Source organism: Lagopus leucura, unplaced genomic scaffold, assembly GCF_019238085.1.
Source record: "Lagopus leucura isolate 7727_CA_CO unplaced genomic scaffold, USGS_WTPT01 Super-Scaffold_100033, whole genome shotgun sequence".
NCBI lineage: Eukaryota > Metazoa > Chordata > Aves > Galliformes > Phasianidae > Lagopus > Lagopus leucura.
The window spans coordinates 3,022,947-3,043,580 of NW_024962282.1; the positions used below are offsets into that span (position 1 = coordinate 3,022,947).

General features: G+C 42.1%; 1 protein-coding gene across 1 annotated transcript in view; it reads right to left on the bottom strand.

Annotated features, from left to right (window-relative positions):
* Positions 1-1,463: 1,463 nt before the first annotated feature.
* Positions 1,464-20,634, bottom strand: part of SCUBE2 (signal peptide, CUB domain and EGF like domain containing 2) — a 41,246-nt gene continuing 22,075 nt past the window's right edge. The window contains exons 16-23 of the mRNA XM_042881841.1: positions 20,399-20,554; positions 19,922-20,125; positions 12,441-12,608; positions 10,703-10,864; positions 9,342-9,539; positions 8,412-8,564; positions 7,319-7,398; positions 1,464-6,791 (exon numbers count right to left, since the gene is read on the bottom strand). Of these exons, the coding sequence (XP_042737775.1) occupies positions 6,639-6,791; positions 7,319-7,398; positions 8,412-8,564; positions 9,342-9,539; positions 10,703-10,864; positions 12,441-12,608; positions 19,922-20,125; positions 20,399-20,554 (1,274 nt within the window). The 3' untranslated portion in view covers positions 1,464-6,638. The remainder of the gene's footprint in view (positions 6,792-7,318; positions 7,399-8,411; positions 8,565-9,341; positions 9,540-10,702; positions 10,865-12,440; positions 12,609-19,921; positions 20,126-20,398; positions 20,555-20,634) is intronic.

Consider the following 20,634-nt stretch of genomic DNA (forward strand, 5'->3'; position numbering starts at 1 on the left):
TCTGGCTCTAAATCCAAGGCACCAAATGGATAGTCAATACTGCACAACTAAAGGGCTTTCAGTACCTCCAAATGCAGGCATAAGGCATGTTGGAAACCTCTTTTGCTCCTTTATTTAACCCCAACTCTGTCCTGTTGGTTTGTGGGCCAAGAAGCAGTGACAGAAATCTGTAAAAGAACACATCCAGAGAATGCAGGTCCTACAGGGTGCCAGCACACCAAGGACAAGCCAGCAGGTTCCTCAACTGCAGTGCTGGCCAGCAATGCCACACCAAAGCCTAGCCCCACACTGCCAGCTCCCTGCCCCACCTGCCCTGTTACACACCTCGAAAGCTCCCTGTGTCAGCCCAGAGGCTTTTCTCACCTTTGCCAGGCACTCACACACACCTCAGCCTGCAATCAACACATACACCCTGCACCAACTGCCATTCATTTTTTCTTCTTGTGAGCTGTATTTGTGAGCGTTGTTTTCATGACAGCTGTTGTACCCATCTTACTCTCATCAAATGTATGCATGACACTACAGACACAAATATAATGTGCAAGTTTAACATACTTCCACATTCTTCTATCTCCTGATTTTATTTCCACATAAGATTGCCCATCCAGTGCACATCTAAAAGCTGATGTCCATGCTTAGTGTTTTGCTTTATTTCTTCCAGCACAGCAACTGGGAGAGAATGCACAAAACATGCTAAGGCTACCACTGCTATACTGGAATCCTACAGATTAAACTCTGTCTAAACCTAGTCAGGCATAAATATACACCATACAATATACACCAAATAAACACCTCAAAAATATTCAGTGATCTAAGTATAATTTGAAACACTTGAACTAAGAAAAGCAAATTGCATCACAAGTGACCACTTCAGGATATTTCAGTTTTCAATGTGATTTTCTCTCTCCTTAAAACAATGAAACTCATTTCCTGACCCTCAGAATCATCACAGATAGGACATTTCATGGCACATTACTAAAATACATGTTTGTAAGTCTATAGTGCCTATTGAAGGGAATTGTGCCAGAAAAAGAAGAAAAGAAAAAGAAGAAAAAAAAAGAGCAGGCTTCAATTTTAATTTTGTTAGGACAAATACAGCAGTCAGCTAGTGAGAGAGGATTTCCTTATTGAATTCAGTATGTACAGACACATTCAATAAGAAAAAAACACCTCAAAGTTGAGCTTTCTAGCTTATCTTTTTGCATTGTGTACTAAACGAGTTTTGACACATGCATCTCAAAAAATACAGAGCATGAAAATCTGTCCTACAAGCAAAAGAACTGCTCAGACTAAATGGGAAGCAGCAAAACCTGTTGTAGGACGGTTTGGGTCCACAGATGCCTAGAAACAAAACTGCTGGTATCAGCCCCAAGTTTGGCTCAGGTGTTTTTAAAGAACCACGAAATCACAGAACTGCAGGGGTTGGAAGGGACCTCAAGAGATCACTGAGTCCAACCCCCTGCTAAAGCAGTACCCTACAACAGGTCACACAGGTAGGCACCCAGATGGGGCCTGAAAATCTCCATAGAAGGAGATTCCACCACCTCCCTGAGCAACCTGCTCCAGTGCTCTGTCACCGTTACTGTAAACAAGTTCTTCTATATGATAGCATGGAGCTTCCTGTGTTCAAATTTTAGGCCATTACTCCTCGTTCTATCTTTACACACCACCGAGAAGAGCCTGGCCTCACCCATTTGCCTCCCACCTCCCTTTAGATATTTAGAAGTACGTCTGTCTCCTCTAAGAACAGCCTTGCACATGAGGAGTTTGAAAGGAGCAGCATTAAAAGGAATAGAGGAAGTCCATGTATATTCCAGCTGTGAAAGGTTTTATATCCTGCATCTATCATTTACAGAATGTCATCTAAATACATAATAAAAAATCCCTTGCATTTCTGAGTTTATTTAATGCAGAAACGTTTGCATACTGTTATTGTCACATTATCTTCCCAAGGATTACCATATCACCATTCCTACCCCCACACCCACACCAGACCTCTTCTGATTCCTTTGATTTGATACCCTTCAGATCTTGCTCTCTATATTCCATTACGACTTACTTCTATTACACACATATCCCAACATCCCAGCCAGAATTTCAGCTCCAGTTCTGGGACTACACCAGATAGTTCATACTGACACTCCATGCTCTGGAAGCTAAGTGCTCACCTATCCATCACTGCAACCCCGCTCTTGGCAGCATCCACAGTATCAGGAAGAATATTTGAACAACACTCTTTTCAGCTGCAATCAGCCTGCAGCCATCACACGCTTCCACAGCCTCAGTATTCCTATATGTTGTTCAGTTTGCTGTATTTTCACATCAACCTGAGTTATCTTCCCACAGCTGGCAGCTGAAATATAGTTGTATCTCTTCCAAACGAGAACCAAAAGAACCTGGATGGCTACCTTTGTTTTAATATAAATCAGTCCTTGTATTGTGATTTAAGGAAGCTGAGGATCAAACAAACGCCTTAATAATAATAAATTAAGAAGACGACATTGAGATTATTTTCATAAAATATTTTGACAGATTGATTACAACTATTCAGTGGGATAACACAGAAATGACTATGGAAAAAATGGTATTAAAATCATTATTGAGCAACTCGTTCATAATTTCAAATGGTCTAATTTTATTTTTTAACTCTAAGAATTGAAGTCAGTGGATTTAAGAACAATCTAACAAAACTAAGGGAATTGTCTTAAAAATATTCTGGGTGCTTATGTCTTAGCACAGGTTTTCACCTCTGCTTTTTATATTGTAAGCTTGAATAAGTTATTTTAGAAAAAAAAGTCAGCTTAATCTACAAAGTAATAAAACACTGAGGAGTTACTTCAGGTAGATGACTGTTTGACACAGCTATTCACAACAGGTCAACCAACTCCAGCTTGGCATACACAAATTGGTTTTGGCACAATTATTAGTATTAACACCAAGATAATTCTAGTCTTGTAGCAGCCAGAAATAGCTGCTCTACTTAATACACCAACAGTTATTTCTCTGTGGGTAAAGACGCAGGCTAACAACATCCTACAGCAAACAGAACGCTATGGTGAGGGGTTATTCCCAGGATATGAAGTCTAGCTGGTGTGCTTGCTCCTTTTGGTTACAAAACTGTTATTTAGCACAGCAAAGACAACTAAAAATATTAACCAAGGTTTTCATGCAACTAAATGGTCACTGGTTTATTTCTCTGGTTAAAAGTAAGTCTGAAACATTTCATGTTAATTTACAATCAAGAAAAAGATCCTTACATATATATCTCATGGAGTTGACATTAAGTCATCCACTTAACACTAATTATTATTTCAAAAGTTAAATCCTGTTTTAAAAGGTTAAACACTTTGGAATTACATCTTGCCAGAAAATAGCGTCAGTCTACAACCACACAGAGTGTAGAAACTCAACTTCTACAGAGCCACTATCATTTCTATTACAATGCCAAATATTCCAGCATTCTGCAAGTCACCACTTTTCCCAGTAGTTCAGGTGGCAGTAATTCCCTCTCCGTTTTTTGCTGCGCACATAGGACCTACATAAATGGGAGAACTTTCATTCGTAGTTTCAGATATAAAGTAACAGGAGTGCTTCCAAGTCTTTTACTTGTTATGTAGAAAATGAACACAGCGGTGCATGTGGAGCAAAAAGGATTTTTCTTCAAAGGTAGGTTCTTCTGCTCAGCGTTGGGCCATACACCATGCTGATGTGCTTCCTTCTTTCCACAGACAGCAAAGAAAACACCCCATGCACGTGAGAGTAACAGAGAATCAAAGCTGAGATCCACCATATGGTCCAGAGGTGAGACACCACTCCCAGAGCGGCTGTGCAGAGCAAGGACATCAGCATGCGCACAAGATGACGCGCAGTGCAACAAACCCAGAGATCGAGTCGGTGACTCGCATGCAAAGCAGGAAAGCCCAATTTCACCAATTAACAATATGTGGATGTCTGAAAACACTGTTTTGTTTCCTTGAACCCCTGTTGAGACCATTTGCTATGATTTGCGTGTCACTCAGCAACATGGAACTGTTCAAACCTGCAGCCCTCTTGTGAGAGAATTCAGCGCCCCTCAGCAGATAGCCTCCAACCTACAGTAAAGCCACTCTGCTAGGCTTGGTGAAGGTGCTCAGAAGCCGGCACACCACGGCCCTCTCCTCTTGTGCCCACCTGCAGCCTCATACCCATCCACGCACCCTAGGCAGTGCTGCAGCATGTCATTCATCTCAAAGTGCTCTTTTGGCATATGGAGATGGTTGGTGGGTCCCTGCAGCTCACTGACATGCTGCATCTGGCACATGAAGTCATGAAGAGCAGAATGGTAGAGGGTTGTGCTGCCAGTAGGAAGCTGTCTTGGAATGCTTCTTCACTTGGATCTCAGCACAGCAGTACTTTCACCACAGAGGTAGCAAGCCTTTCCCATCACACTTCCCCTTATCTTAGCATCCCTTAGCCACTCCTTACATGTCACTACCACATTCTTTCTTCTAGATAGTTGCTGCTGTCCCTCCCAGGATGGGCAGCAGGGAGGCTGGTTCACGATAAATGTACCCACCAGCAGAATGCAAGGCCCTGGCTTCCTACCCTCTGTTCTGCCCATCTACCGCCCCTGCCTTCCCTCTCACCCCTCAGCCTCATTTGCTCCTTTTGCAGCAGGTCTGACAGCTCCATCCCTGCAACAAAGACTCACCAATGTGCCACAGATACCTGAGCCAGAGCAGAAGCCCAAGTAAGCCAGCTAGGACACAGCTCACCCTCTTGGCAGCAACACAAGCAACTTCCCCCTTCCTCTCAGACTACAGCAATTCCTTCTAGGCAACATGGCGTCAGTGGCATAATGCTATTGCCCCTTCACCTCGTGCCATGATCAGAACACATCAGAACACAGAACCACATTACCATGTGAAAGGCCACACTGTCTCACATGCTACGACATGGGGCATCTACAGCATGGCAGTTCAGCAAGGTTCATTTGGTAGTACTCACTCACCCTAACAATGTAGGGAAAGGACTCTGGCTCTGAGTGGGAATTTCATCTGTCACATTGTGGATGTGGTATTATTCACATACAACAGTTAAATACCACATACAAGTGCAGTGGAAACCAGGGAGATCCAAGTTCACAACTGAAAAGGGAACTTTTGTCCTGGCCACACTGCAAAATGTCAGTATCTTTCCTGAGGGGGCAGACAGAAATCACCAGTGGGCACTGTGCTACTCAGAGCACTGCCAGAAGAACAATCCAGAAAGATACCAGTCCATCTTCAAGCAAAAGGGACTGAGGCCATCTTCCTTAAAGACCAAATGCCCAGAAAGGTGCATTACACTGAGGAAGTGGCTTGCATGGCCAGAGGACAAGGATGTAATAGTAAAGTGGACAGAACAACACTCAGACAATAAAAAACATTTTGATCAACGTTTTTCTCCTCATAGGCTCTTTCAGAATACTCTTTGCTCGAGTGAGAAGCACAAGCTGAGGAAAATTACAGAATTTGGGATGGCATAAAAAGCTGCATCTGTGATATGGCTGAAAAAAATCTTCACAGATCTGCTTTGCTCCAACAAGAAAGGGAAAGCAGCCCTCCTCTGCTCTACAACGCCACTGCAAGGTGCTCAGACAAGGTAAGGAGTATGAGGATTGAGGGCCATGTAAGAATCAGAATCGCAGAATCACAGAATCATAGAAGATTAAGAACCTTAAGTAGCTGTAAATCATGACATACAAGAACACCATCTATGAAAAGACTGCATTTAAAATGGAGTTTATGCTCAGCTGCAGGTGTTCAGAGGATAGAATTTTGTACTACTTGGAAAAGCCAACACACGATGCTGTCCCAGGCCTATGCACAGGAAGAGAGAATTGGAATTTAGCCCAGAATTTGTTCTGTTGTAACACTTGCAGTCAGTCCAAATTGGAGGCATCCAGAGGGCCAGGGTCTGCTTCCCATTCCTTTGATGCCCTCGTATCATTCCACTCAAACCAGTAGATTATCAGTTCACTAGCATGAACACAAGGTGATCCAGACCCAGAGCATTTGAGCTAATATTCAACCCTTTGCTCATACTTTGCTTCATACAACATATAGTTCGGAGAAAAATTACATACTCTGCAATTCTTGGACTCACTGGCTTGGATTTAATCATTTCAATCTTAGTTCTGAATTTCCTCTGTAGCAAATGTTAAGAGAGACATCAAACTTGTTCCCACTTTCAGAGAGACTGAACATGAACCCAGCTTTGTTGAGGTAATATGCAGTAGCGGCAGCCCAGATTTCAACCCAAACCACACCACTTAGCCTGTCTGTCCTCATTAGCTCTTGGAGTTACGAATGAAGCATCGGGGCAGAGCTCTCAAACGTCTGCTTGGCACCATTCAGTTACAGAAATTATGGTCAGTCTCTAATTCGCAGATCCATGAAGTAATCCTTGGTACCCAAAAGATATTATCTGGAAAGGAATCAAAACTCTGTTCACCAAAATATTTATATTAGCTGAGAAAGCCAAACACTCCCAAGAATGGAGCTGGCAAGCTTCCCCAGAGTCTCTCTGCCAGTGTGGACAGCACAGAAAGCAGGCCCACCTACCACAACCCCTCTGTGCATGCCAAGGGCTGGTTAGTATTTTAAGGACAGTGCCAGCTATTTGTAAGGCCTCAAAAATCTGGAAACTTTGGAGCGCAGGAGCCGAATGAAGGATCTTGGGAACATCTCTCTTGACTCTTGGGCTGTGTACTTGAAGTAGTTCTGCGGATGTGCCAACACATCAAACAGTGCTTTTATCAGCTTCTTGTCCTAGAAAAATGAAAGCAGATTTTACAGTAACTCCACAGGGGAATTAGGGTCAATATCACCAAAGCTTAATGACTGGTAAAAGATTACAGACTTTTTACTTTCTAAGTAAAAATGTCTCAGGAGCTCACAGTCCAGAAGAGCAAAGCTGACATTCAAACTCCCAGAAAATCACTGGAATTTCACATTTATTTCAATTAGCAACAGGATTTCTTCCTTTCTCATACTTCCAGAAACAGCAAAGAAAAATAAAACAAGAACAGAACCAACCAATAAAAAATAAATAAATAAATAAAAATTAAAAAAAAAAACAAAATCCAAACCCACAAAAAAAAACTATACCACCTTGGAGCTGACACCCAGCAAAAGAAAAGTCTACCTGGAATGACATCCACTCAGTCTACCCACCTACCAAAGTGGCAGGTGTCTATTGCACCAAGGAGCAGATCAGGTGCAGAGCAGGAGACAACATTTCTAGCATATAGGTGTCATTTTCATTCAAAACCAAGATTTTAGTGGAAGGAACATACCTTAAGTATTTCTTGATGATTTTCAGATGCATAAAGTCTACCATCCCGAACGATGTCTTCTATTAGTTCTTGGTAATCCTCTATTGAGAGTGCACAAGAGAGTCCTTTGCATGTTCATTTCATTTCCATATTTGATACCTCCCTTGGCTATACAATGAAGCCCTACCCCCAAAATAACCAGTGGTATTTGGCTCTCATATCAGCAGTTATTCCAGTGCTGCACAGTTGGAACTTATCTGCAAATTCCCCTAACCCATTCTTGACTTCTTTCTATAAGAGAGAAAAGGTAAGAGGAAGCTTTCTTACAAGACAAATCCCCTGGCCAATCAGAACTTGAAAAGCTTCAAAAGGAAAAGCATCACCTAAAAACTACCCACTATTAATGAAACTCTCCAGCTCACCATGGAGGGGCACTCATTCACTACTCCAGCATGAACAGAGATATGCCACATTAAATTCACATCACTCATGCTGAAGGACAAAACCTCAGCTACAGTCTCTCTCTTGATGTCTCTGACAAGGATCGGAAGAGTCAGAGTTTCAAGAACAGATATGTTTCTCCTCCACTACAACCACCACTGCTTCACTAGAACATTTCTCTAAATCAGCTTTCAAGATTCAGGAGCAAAATGCAAGAGAACGTGGATGCAGACAGTGACTTCTCTGACACCAAATTACATCTGATAGCAGCAATACAATCAATCACAGAGGTATTTTGGGCTCTGCCCAATTCTTAACTGGGAGCAATCTGCCACCCAAAGTAATCCAGAGCTGGGAAGGCATAAATATATGTAAAATCTGGATGCTGGCTCTAAGCTCTGCATTTTGCCTTTGCAAGTCAGAGCCCAGAATATCAGCTGTTTGGTTAGGTTTGTGAGAGGCTGGAAATATGATTGCACTTAAGACTGTAATGCAATGCAGCGATCCTTAACTCAGCTGAAAAATAAAAAAGCTACTGGAAGCGCTCTAACAGTGACACTGCTGAAAGCACTGGGTTACCCTGCCTCTTAGTGAGGTCAAGGAGCCCACAAGGAGTTCTGCACTGCTGCAGCTGCACCGCTCCACACACATTCAGCTGTTCACATCCTCTTACCATCATATGTTACATAAGGAACTTGGAATCCTTTGGCACTGTTCCCTTCATTTGACTTGAACTGGATCCACAGCTTCTTAGACCTAGAAGTGAAAGCTATTGGGCGTTCGTAGGTCTGACAGGTTTCATACGTGGTCACTGAGTTGGAAGAAGCTTTCAGAAAAAAACAACAAAACAATAACAACACAATAGGCAGTTACCTGACAATGCCTTATGCCAGTAGGTGTATACAAATTAAATTAAATTACCATGACAAGAAATGCATGCCACTGCTAAAACAAACAAATAAAATAAACAAAAAACAAAACAAACAACCTTCCTCATATTGTGGCAGGCCATTAGTGGATCATCGAATCATAGCACGGCTTGGGTTGGAGGGAATCTAAAAGCCCACTCAGTTCCAACCCCCTGTTGTGGACAGAGTTGCCACCAACTAGATCAGGATGCTCAGGACCTCATCCAACCTGGCCATGAACACCTCCACAGCTTCTCTGGGGAAAGAAGGGACGGCAAGTCACTAATGACTAGCTTCTTAGTCCAGGAATATTTTTTCTTTCTCTAAAAAAAAAGCACAAAAACGGCCTACTGCTTGAAGGATGTGCTCATTCTAGAAACTGAAGTTATTTACGCACAAATCAAGCACTGTAGGGACCAGCAAGCATCCCCTCTTCCTATCCCAGGCTAAAACTGCTTTGCACGATCCATGACTAGTTGGCTTGAACCATCTACCCCTTCTCAAGAATATTTCTCCCATTTCTCCTGAGCAGCACTGCCAAATAGAATTTCCCAACTGCTATTTAAAGAGATCTCCACTCCTAAGTACAGGACAGTTGCACTACATTTAATTTTTGCCAACAGCAATGCACATGAGAAGCCTGTGTTGCACACTGAGATAGGTACCATGTGCCTCAACATCCATTTCAGACTTACAGCTTTTTCGCATCACCAGGTAGTCCCCACACTCATCTTCTATTGGCAGAAATATTTCTGGAACCACAATCAGAATGCGGCGTTTTGGCGGTGGGTTAATGTTCCAAGTGCATTCAGTGTTTGCAGGATAGTCCCCAGGATAATTGGGTGATTCAATATACCCAGTGTAATCTCCCAGTTCACCTCCACACTGCCTATCTGAAAAAAAAAACCCAAAAAACAGCATATATGACCAGATAAAGTGAGGGCATCCTTCAGCTCTTCATGCAGACACTTTCAGAGGCAGTAAATGATTGACAGCACACAAACTTTTCTGTCTATATCTGATGCAGTTTCTTTCAACAAGCTTCACTTCTGCCTTTATGGTTTAATCGATGTTAAGAAATTATAGAATCATAGAATCATTAAGGTTGGAAAAGATCAGTAAGATCATCTAGCCCAACCATCAACCCACCACCACCATGTCCACTAAAGAATGTCTCTCACTGCCACATCTACTCTTTTCTTTGAACACCTCAAAGAATAGTGGCTCCACCACCTCCCTGTGCAGCCTGTTGCAAAATATAGATTATCCTCTATTAATATAGCAGGTGCTACTAACCAGGCCACAGTCAAGAAAAAAGGCACTTTTAAAAGGACATAGCAATGGTCAAGCAAGGATGCTCCACCTGCTTGTCCAGACAGGACACCTTCACAGAAGCATCAGCTGAAGTCCAACAGGAGCCTGCTGTGCTCTGCTGAGGCACCACGTCTGCAGTGATACCAACAGGGAGTACAGCAGGCCCTTTCCCCAAATATACACATACACATACTTGTATATATACGCATCTCTGAGATTCTTCGGAGAGTTGCTCTCTGCTTTGTATTTGCCCTCAATTTGCCCTCAGCTTCCCACACTACAGCTCCCATAATCTAGAAGAGTGGCTTTTTGTAATCGCCTCTTTCAAAGATTGCTATTAAGAAGAAATTCTTACTAACTTAAGTTTAGTGAGCCAACTTCTATTCCTTTTAATAGAAAGGAAATAAATCAAGATGCCAAGAACACAAACTTGTTCTGCTGTGTATTGGGAGAGAAGATTTAACAGCATGACCCAGGGTGACCCAACACCAACTGGCAAGACACAACCATCACTCACCTTCTCAGGAATGATGAAACCAGTCTGCAGAAAAGGTCTCACATGAGCCTTAGTAAGTCATGTGGGATGAGATGCAAGCAGGCAGCAAAAAAAGACCAACACCTCTGCCTTCTCTCCAAGCTCCCTGAAGCAAAGCTATATTTTGCCCTTAAGGCCACTCTGAATATTGATGGCCCAGTCCTTTCATTTGTGACAGATGATGAAAACCTATCTTGCTATACTTACTTTTGCACTGTGTTATGTTTGTGGATCCGTCATAATCTGTCGTGGTGTTTCCAGGGCAAGAAATACAGTAATTCTGTCCAAACTCAGGCTGGTACGTCCCAACCATGCAGCGAATACAGCGATGAGTTGTTGTATTGTAGAAATGGCCAGGTGAACACTGAACTGGGGAGTATTTAAATAGGCAGCATGATTGACAAGTCAAGAGCACAAGCCATATATTATCTTCACTCTCAACTCCATCCCCATCTTGTTTCTTTTCATTCATAAGACTACAAACAAATCTTTTCCTATTCCTTCTGCATCATTTGACAAGTTTACTTCTCTCAGCTCAGCTTAACTTCTGAATAATTTATTACGTTGCCTTTAAAATGTAGCTTTCTGTGCTGCACAGGCTCTCATTTTTCTCCCCCCCCCCGTTCCTTTCAGGATCTGCTTACTACCATATAACTACCCTTGTTGAGTTTTTTATTCCAGCAGCTCAGTTTGGAGTCCTCCCCTACATGATCTACTGCCACTCCATAATTCAAAACACTTCAAATACAAGTTCCAAACAGTTTTTACCTCTGCAATTCCACATCTCATGTGGCCACATGCAAAACCATGAGCTCTTCATTCTAGTTGATACAAAAAATTCCTTGAATACTCTAAATTGAAAACCGGGCCTTGTTTACAGACCTGTTCTTGTTTGTGTTAAATAGAACTAAAATCAAGTCCTCCCATCTTTGTCCAGAGTTTTCAGGGTTTTTTTTTAGCACTGTAACTTTGCAAAATCAAATACAAAACAATATTTAATGACCCTTCATTGTAGAAATCAGTTCACTGGAGAAATCAGTGAACTATCTCTTTACTATCAGTAATTCTTCAACACTACTCAAGATACATCTACTACATTGCAGTTTTCAGCAGTAAACATGTCTTTGACACAAGAGATTTCTTTATTCAAACCACCACTAAATGTCTGCATCAGGACCAGATATCCAGCCCTTATTTCTATTCAGTTACAATAGATTTGCTATTAACACTTTTTCTTGGTGATCTTGATGTAAGTAATGTTCTTTTATCCGTGCTTTAAGACACTGAGTTATTAACATTTCATCTTTTCCACGGGTACATATTTTTCATCAACATTTTCAAAGACAGCTTCAAAGCTCTCAGGTTTCTACTTTTTATATAAATAAAACACAAGAAATTTCTTCATTTTTAAAGGTCTGATCGCCCCCTTGATTTCCACTCCTGGAGGAAAACCTTGGGAGCAGATCGCATGGCAGCTCCATAGCACTCAAGTTTAGAGGACCGTTTGAAGTACTGCATAGTTAGAATGAGTAACAGCTTTGTAGTTGCTTTTTAGCCATTATTAACATGAAAAATTATTTTCTTATTTACACTTTAGAACTGCAGCTCCATCCTTCACATTTTGAAGTCACTACTTAAACCCAAAACCTCAATACAGTATACTGGTCCAAATTTTCTCCTGGGAATCTTCTTACTCTTCTTTTATACAAAACTCTTCTCACATCAGCCATTTCATTAACCAATTTCCAAGCATCTCTCAGTCTCTCCTCAAGTCTTGTGTAAAAGTCAGTTGTAAAAATGATTGAGGCTTTACTGAGCTTCCCTGCAGACCGACCAGGCCCACCAACTCTTTGGAAGAGCAACCCTTCCTGAAACACCCTGCATGTAGCAGCAGCAGCATAGATTTTCCATCAGAGCAGTAGAGTTCACCAACTCTTGGTCTTACCTTTGGTCTCGCAGTCCTGAAACAAGGATGTACCGCTGTGTCTCGTCGTCAGACCCCCTCCGCAGGGGAAGCAGGACACTCGCCCAGCTTCAGGCTGGTATGTTCCAACGGGGCACGGCAAACAGGGCTTGAAGCCATCAGGGGAATATTCACCTGGAGAGCATTGATCTAGAGAAAGAAGCACACAGGAGTTTCAACTCACACATTATAACAGAGGTAAGCAATGCGCCTACACAGGACCTAAAACTCCACTGTGCAACTGCTTTCCTCTTCAACAGCAAGGACCAAGGTTTCAGAACTGAATGTGAATGACAGGAAGAACTCAATACATACACTGTACCCTGCATATCTGACATGAACACTGATAACCTGTGGTGCTGATGAGCTCTGGTGGACTGGAGCAGCCTTCACACTTTGCTGCAAGGCTACGCTGGGTGCTAAGCCTGTCCACTCACTGCTTTCTGATAATCTGTACAAGAGCAATAACATAGAGATTAACTCTTCTTTCTAAAGAACTCTCAGACCCTTGCCAAAAGAAAAAAATACATACTGAAATTAAGACATCAAAAATGTACTTCCAGATTTCTAAAAGTATTTCCATGTTAGTAACTAGTAAATTCTTATACTTCATAACTGCTGAGGTTACTAAATTGTCCTAAAAGCTCAAGTGCAATCAGGAATTATGCAAATTCATTAAGCATTAGATATGACTTTTAAAGCAGAAATATTCTTGCCAGCAGTGATTCTTGGATAATGATCACCTGTGCACAGGATAATTGTGTTCTGTATAATGCTTAGATAACATCAACCGGACTGATTTTACTTGAACACAGTACGATATTATCCAATAAACCCATGAATACTTACAGACATTAACAAAATCTGTGCTTGAAACTTTTCACAAAAGAACTGATTTCAGTTCCAGTATCTAATAACACCCTGTTCTGGAAGGTACAAAATAGTGTTGCAGTTGTTCAGCCATGCTGAAAAATTCTGTCCTTTAAAAGACCTGTTACAACAACAAACTGTTAGTTTTAGTTTATAGCTCCAATAAATCACTCAGTGAATAGCTGTTTTGTTAGGAAGTTAAATTGGCCTTGGCTTCATTTCAGGATATATGACTAACAACAAGCAGGGCATTAACCACCGGTCATGATCAGTGATGAAGAATTTTGCTTATTGCTGATAAATAGAGTGGAGTCGTGAGTGTTTTTCCTTCATTTGATAATAAAATACAGCAGAATTAAGTAATGCTCCACTGCTTATCAACGAAAGCTAGTGCAGAAGGAGTCTGTAACTTTTTCCACCACACATTACTTCTGCTCTCATAAGTACACACATTCATGCACTCCCAAGCTTTTCTTCATTTTATAAACATTCCTACAGAACACTCATCACTCCTTGTGCAACTTAACAAAAAAAACGGATGAAGTAAGGCTTCCACTGCAACAATCCCAGTAAGGTAAGGAAAGACAATTACAATTCTGTGATGAGGAGATGCAATCAAGGTTACTAAAGGTGATTTTGAGATACAGCTACTGGCTTCAGGAACCAAGAGACAATGCAAAGATCAGTGAAAACCTCCTTCCCCACAAAAGCTCTTTCGTTCTACAGGCAATTTGCATTTGAGTAAGTAAGACCTAAAGGTTCTCCTTGGATGTCAGTGAGACCCTGAACACCCCTACAGGCACTGAACTTTGAGAGCAAGGGGAAAAAGGGGCAGAAGCATCAAAGGGTCTGTTTCTGTGCCTTTCCACCACACTGGGACACACTGCAAGTTCCAGATAATTTTTGGTTCCCAGGATTCTGAGGATTGTGGCAAGAGTCACAAGTTATTTGTGCTTCCTCATCCTTGTGAGTTCCATTAGGGCATCAAACAGCTTTCTCATTCCTCATCATAGTACGTTCCCACACTCCAGCTCACTAGCAACAATAAAAAATATCAGTTCACTAACATTTTGCATTTGTGGCTTCAACACTAAATCACAAGGCCAAGCAGCAAAACTACTGAAGTAGTAGATCAGGAATTGCTACTGAAAAATAAGAATCCATGTTGAGGCAGGAGCAGCTTGCTGGCAGACAAGCCAGGCTAGCAGAAGAGTCAGTCCCTCTGGACAAGCAATTGGCTTGTCCATGGAGCTCTGGTTTGTATGATAACATCACCCCAGGAAGGAGGTGCTGGCCACCCCCTGCTCAGCAATTACTTGCTGTCAGGGCCCTAGCACATGAAGCTGCCTTCTAAGACAGGGTGGGTGATGGGAACGCTGGCTGCTTTCACAACAAAGATCATTGGTTTATTAGTTAGCATTTGTGATGTGGCTTCTGGGATTAGGGAGCTCAGATCTGGATGGAGAGGCCTACTAGGATACCCCACACTTTTTTGTAATTTATAGTCTAAGAAATACATTGGGTTTTTTTTTGCACTACTACCTCAACCCAAGCTTTCCTAAGCAGTACAGCTCCCCAGACAATCTGAGCCACAGATGCGTTCCCTGCAAACTGCTCCTGGTTCCTCCCCCCAAGAGGAGACCCAGTCCAGGCACCTCATGCCACTGGAGCACTGAGCAAGGCTAATGAGGAAAGCGTGTTTAGAGACTCACTGCACTCACCAGGACTCAGTTCAGCATAACAGACAGACATGGTGTCAATAGGTTCAATTACAGTATTGTTAATTGTGGGAACAATGCATCACTACCACAGATATCATCCCACAGAAACCTGCAGGACTGTGAAGTTAGGTTGGCACAAATGAAGCCTCCCTGAAAAACAAAATAAAACTGAGTTCAAACTTCTCCTGTCACAGCATTCGTTTCAATGAAATTAAAACTGCCTATGAACCTCTGGGAGTTTCTACCAAATCTAGGAGTTTCACAGAACTCCTGCACAGCGCCTCTCCCTCCTGACACATGGGAAATACCCACTCAAAACAAGATCTGAGGATGTGCAAATAATGGCATAAATCAGAATCCCCCTTGCTGGCTTTGCTCTTTTTTCAGAAACCGGATTGTTTTTCTCCAAACGAACAAAAGAACCAATTGCCTCTAGTAGACTTCATTTCTGCAGCCACTGTCTTTGTTGGCCTTCAATGCCCATTAAAAAACTGGTCTTGAATCTCATGCAGCTGTTTTAAGGGGGGAAAATAAAAAAAAAAAAAAAAAAAAAAAAAAAAAAGAGTGAAAGCTTTTCTGATGCAAAAACAAGAAAAGAAAAGAAGAGGGGGCACAGTGAAGCGGGATTAAGGGTTACAAAGACACTTAGAGGCTCTTCTTCCCTTTTCAGATCATTGGCCTTTGAGTGTTTGCTCCTCTAGACAAACGCTGTAGTATTTCAGTGGATAAGAAGCTGAACCTTATAAAGGAGGTCATGATCCACCATTTTCCTATTTTCTTAAGAATCACGCCTTGACTTTATAAGGATAATTACTGACAACGGGCACAAATCAATTCTGAAACCTCATCCTTTATGTTATTGCATTGTAGCAGTTCACACACTTAAGGCGCATGAGACAGTTATGTCTTAAGGATTTGTGTCTTAAACCTATGGTTGCAAGCAGGCTAACATGCAAAAGGCAGTCTGACATTTAATCACGTATTTTTTTCTTGTCAGTTTTACAAAAATATAAAAAATAAATGCAATTCAGTCCTCCATTGTGTGGAAATACAACTACCAATTGCAGCAACTGCAACGGCAGTCAGCACTTTCCTCTTTCTGTATCTTTCATTGTACTTCCATGGCGTCAGCATCTTACCACATTTAAGCTTTAAGACTATTTTGTTAACATTTTGTCTGCATCCTCTAAATTAAGGGGACAAAACTGCTGGATGCTGAGCAGAGAAAGGCACCAGCATCTCCCACACAAGATAAAGCTGCCCAGTGTTTATATCAGAGCAATACCTATGCCACTGCTGTTCTCATGCTTGCTGTTCCCTTAAGTGGCAGCTCTTTGGATTAATCCATTTGTAACTGCAGCAATGTTGTGCTGACATATCCTTCTACTCAGCAAGTTCAGGGAACATTACTTTTATTTGCCTCCCTTCATTTGTTAAAACACTCATGTATCTAGCACAGGTATCACAGAATCCTTAGAGTTGGAAGGGACCCTCAAAGGCCATCTAATCCAACTGCCCTGCAATGAACAGGGAACACAAAAAATACTAAACACAGAAAGTTGTACTTTCAGCTCCATGGGGCGCAATCAACATATGACAGCACTTTAAGTGATGGAAAGAACAGATGAATTGCTTGTTGCTTCTCCCTCAGTGGAAAACACCTGCAGGTAAAAGGTCCACAGTAGCGATCTTTTTCTTCTCTTTCTGTATGGATGTCACTGTTAATCAGATCATGACAAGGAATTGTCAGTATTTGAAGAATTGGTCTTTGGCCACCTGTTTCAACTCTAGCTCATACTGAAGAATAACTACGTGTAGCCTGATTGGTGAATGAAAACCGCATTCCCTTCCAAGACAAATCTGCTCTCAAAGCAGCACACAGCACTTCCAGCATCCTCAGATGGCCCAGTATTGAAGCACCACCAATTAAACAAGCAAGTTCTTTTATGATAAGATTTACTGCAGTGTGGAAAGACACACACTCTGCCATGAGAATCCAGAATTCTCTGGGAAGGTTGATTCAGGTTCCATTTCCCGTGATACACATTAATAGAAACCTACAGTGGGCTGCTCCATGTAGGTCATTCTCAGGATTTCACAGAATTAATGAGCCAATACTAAATACGCTTCCTCATTGGCACAGAGCTTGCACACAAGGTAGGAAACTACAACATCTGGGCCACAAAGGCGTCAGAAGAGCCTGAGCAGGACTTGATGCTGAACAGCAAACTTGAAATGAAATACATCACTCCTTGGAATCCACTGTGAATTCTCTTTTAATATCAACAGCTGTTAAAAGAACAGCAGACAAATGTGTAACCACTCAGCCCATTAAGGATGATTGCATCTAATCTGTTCCTGGTGCCTTTCTAGATCTTCTGTTCTGCAGCATGTCCCACTATGTCAGCAGGACTTAGAGCAGGAAAACCAGGAAAAGCATCACTTCAGCTGAAGTGCAAAGCAAATGCAGCCCCAGTTACCTGAGACAAGTGGGTCGGAGCAGGCACTGGGCAGGTATCCCTCTTACACTGCTCAGATTCAGTGTTACAGACAGTGCTGTGTCAGTAGATATCTACTGCAGAAAGAGGGCCAGAACAAGACTGATTCAATAAAGCTGTATTTACAGATTCCAAATATCTTGTTTTAAAACACGTAATTGAAAAACAGTGAACTGCACTCCACTCACTATCTGGATCACAGAAGACTTGTTAGTCCCTAGCCATATTTTTTTTCCACCACTGCTTTCTGCCTCTCTGGTCAGACTGAGCAAAATCCTTTTGCCAAAGTTCACTGCCCGTCCTGAGAACACACGCCCCAGTGGCCCTGGGTTCATCTGCTGACCCAGTATCTCTTGCTATAGAGTCACTTTCACACCAGAATCATTACCATGCTTGGATACAAAGGGCTACCACCTTCCCAGTAGCTCTCAGCAGCTCTGCAGAACAGTCAGATCAAAACAAAAGGAAAAAAATCCTGCTCTCACACACACCCATGAGCTCGTTTCTTTCCCTCCTCCCCACTCTATTTCTCAGCTCCTTCTGACCAACAGTCAGACAGCAGCAGCAGTCGCCCAGCATTGCTTTACCAACACAATTGGTTTTTCTAAGGAAATGAGGCATACGTAATAGCACTGCCTCTGCATGTACTCTTAGGTTCCCTCAGCAACCAGCAAACTTTCAGTTTAGCTTCCAGCAATGTGACAAAAGACGAGGAGAGGTTTCAAAGTACCAGGTTTCTGTAAGCTTAGAGTAAATAGGTGGAGAACATTAAAGCGGAGAAGAGAGATGTTAGCATCTATTCAAGTAAAAGGCGTTGTGGAGGCTCCGCCCTATTTGATCACAGCAGATCTGCACAAGGACGTACTCTGAATCACTCAGCTAAAGAAAAAAAGAGATCCATTTGGCAATCGCACCTTTTCAGGCATAAGGCCCTCGGGGAATCATATCTTACAGGATTCAGTGCTCCCATCAAACCCTGCCAAGATGTGCAGGGTGAACCATGGCACCATTTCAGCAAAAGAAGAGTCTGGACCTTTACAAGTTCCTCTTCAAAACACTTGTCTTCATATGCTCAGTGTCTCTGGCTGCTTTTGTTACATACACTGACCTTCTCCTGAAGGTCCCTTGCTCTCTGAACTAGCACAGAAGTGCCATGTAAGGAGCTCATTAGTAATAAGAAAATAAATTGGCTCTATGGCTACCTAAAAATAATTGTTTCCCTGTTATTCCACTTCCTAATTGTAACTCACATTAGTTGAGGACAAATGCAAAGAGAATGTCTTCATCTGGGTGCATCTACCTGCAGTGTTTTTAGTTTACTCATTGCTGATTTTTTTCCAGATTAAGTCATAGATGTGCTTGAAAGCATTGTACTCCATACAACAGATTGAGGCAGAGACATTTTCAAACCACTCCTGCAAGCATCAGACACAGCAGCTTTAAAAAATCCACCTAACCTCAACATGATGAAGGCTCCAAAGTTTTCCAGGTTTATAATAATGCTACAAAAAATTATATCATAATGCACAGCTCTTTCTGATAGAATTCCCAACTAATTCCCCTAAACAGATGTTTTAAACAACAAAAAAGCATTTTTCTGCTATTTGCATTCAAGTTTTTCCAGAGTTAGCAAAACTAGATGGGAAAATCTATCCTAAGCCTGAGTGGGATGCTGCTGGAAGATGTACTAATTCAGTCTGACAAGCGTTTTAAAGGCTTGCTGATTCACAAAACCACTTACATGCTACACACCCTATGCAGCCTCAGCTAACCGTCATGGCTGTTAGACCCCTGTTAAGACAACATCTGACCCTTCTCCTTAACTTTTGTGCTTTGGAAGTATTTATTGTGGGTTTCGCTATGGCAGTGCCCTTTAGTGTCATGATAATTGAGATTTTTTTTCTCAGTTCTGGCCCAGAAAACCCCTTTTCTCTGTGCAATTATAACTCTGACATGAAGATTCTCTGAGAATCAGAGCTTAACCAGCAAAGAGAAAATGGTCAGCAAGATATAAAATGTTCACAAGTTCAGAAACACAGAGCTATGGATGGCAAATGCAGTGTTCTATAAGTAACACTGGTGATCCCCAGGCAACGGTGCCTGCCTTTAAGTCCTCAGGTTTTCTACCTTTGAGTTTACCGTAGGTTTTGCAGCACTCACAACAAAGTACACTGTGCTGAGCACTTATCCCATTGTACTACAGCAACTGCCAGCAATAAACACATAGGCACACGTATCAGTAGCACAAACAGTACGCCCTACTACACCCCACACAGCCCTCCTGCCTCCTGGAGAAGCATCCTATGATGCCTCCATACTTGCCAGACCTGAGCAAAACCTCACGATAGTTCGTTCCTAATTTACACTCACTTACCACATCTGCTACCCACATGCATCTGTCCCACACCACATGACTGCTGTGGCTCTGACAGCTTGAGAGACTTCCTGGCCACTTCGTGGTCCATGCCAGAGACACGGACGCGGAACTGGTCCCTGTTGACTGTCTTCCGTAAGGTTCGAATGGTTTTTCGGAACCTCTTCTCTGTCTTTTTCCGAGCACAGCGCACATCGCACGTATCTGAAAAGTACCAAGGGTGAAACCTGAAGAATGGCCAAAACCAGTGGGCTTCAAGAAAATTAAACAGACCGGAAGACTTTAATCCATGGGCAGCTCTTTGATCTTAGAAACCATCCTCATCTCTCAGCTCTTTTTGAAGCATGAAAATTAATTTTAAAAACAGGAGATACTTTTTATTATCATTTTGCATAAAGATAGAAGTGAAAAATACAGAAGTTAAGAAGCAAACCGTAAGAAGCTTCAAATCGCACCTTGGATTATTTTCCAACCAACCTGTCACCTCCTTTTGGTTCGTTTCAAGCTCAAAGTCCGCAGTGATAAAAATCTCTCTGGTTGCTGGTAGTCTACTGAGGGCTCCATGGACTTTCTTGCCAGAGCTGCATGTTAGGTTTACATAGTGGAAGCTCTCCATTACTGAGTTATGTCTCTCTGTATGAACAAAATTAAAGGAAGCAAAAGCTTGGCCAGCTATGTTATTAGATACTTGCTAGTCTTTGGTGCATATTTAA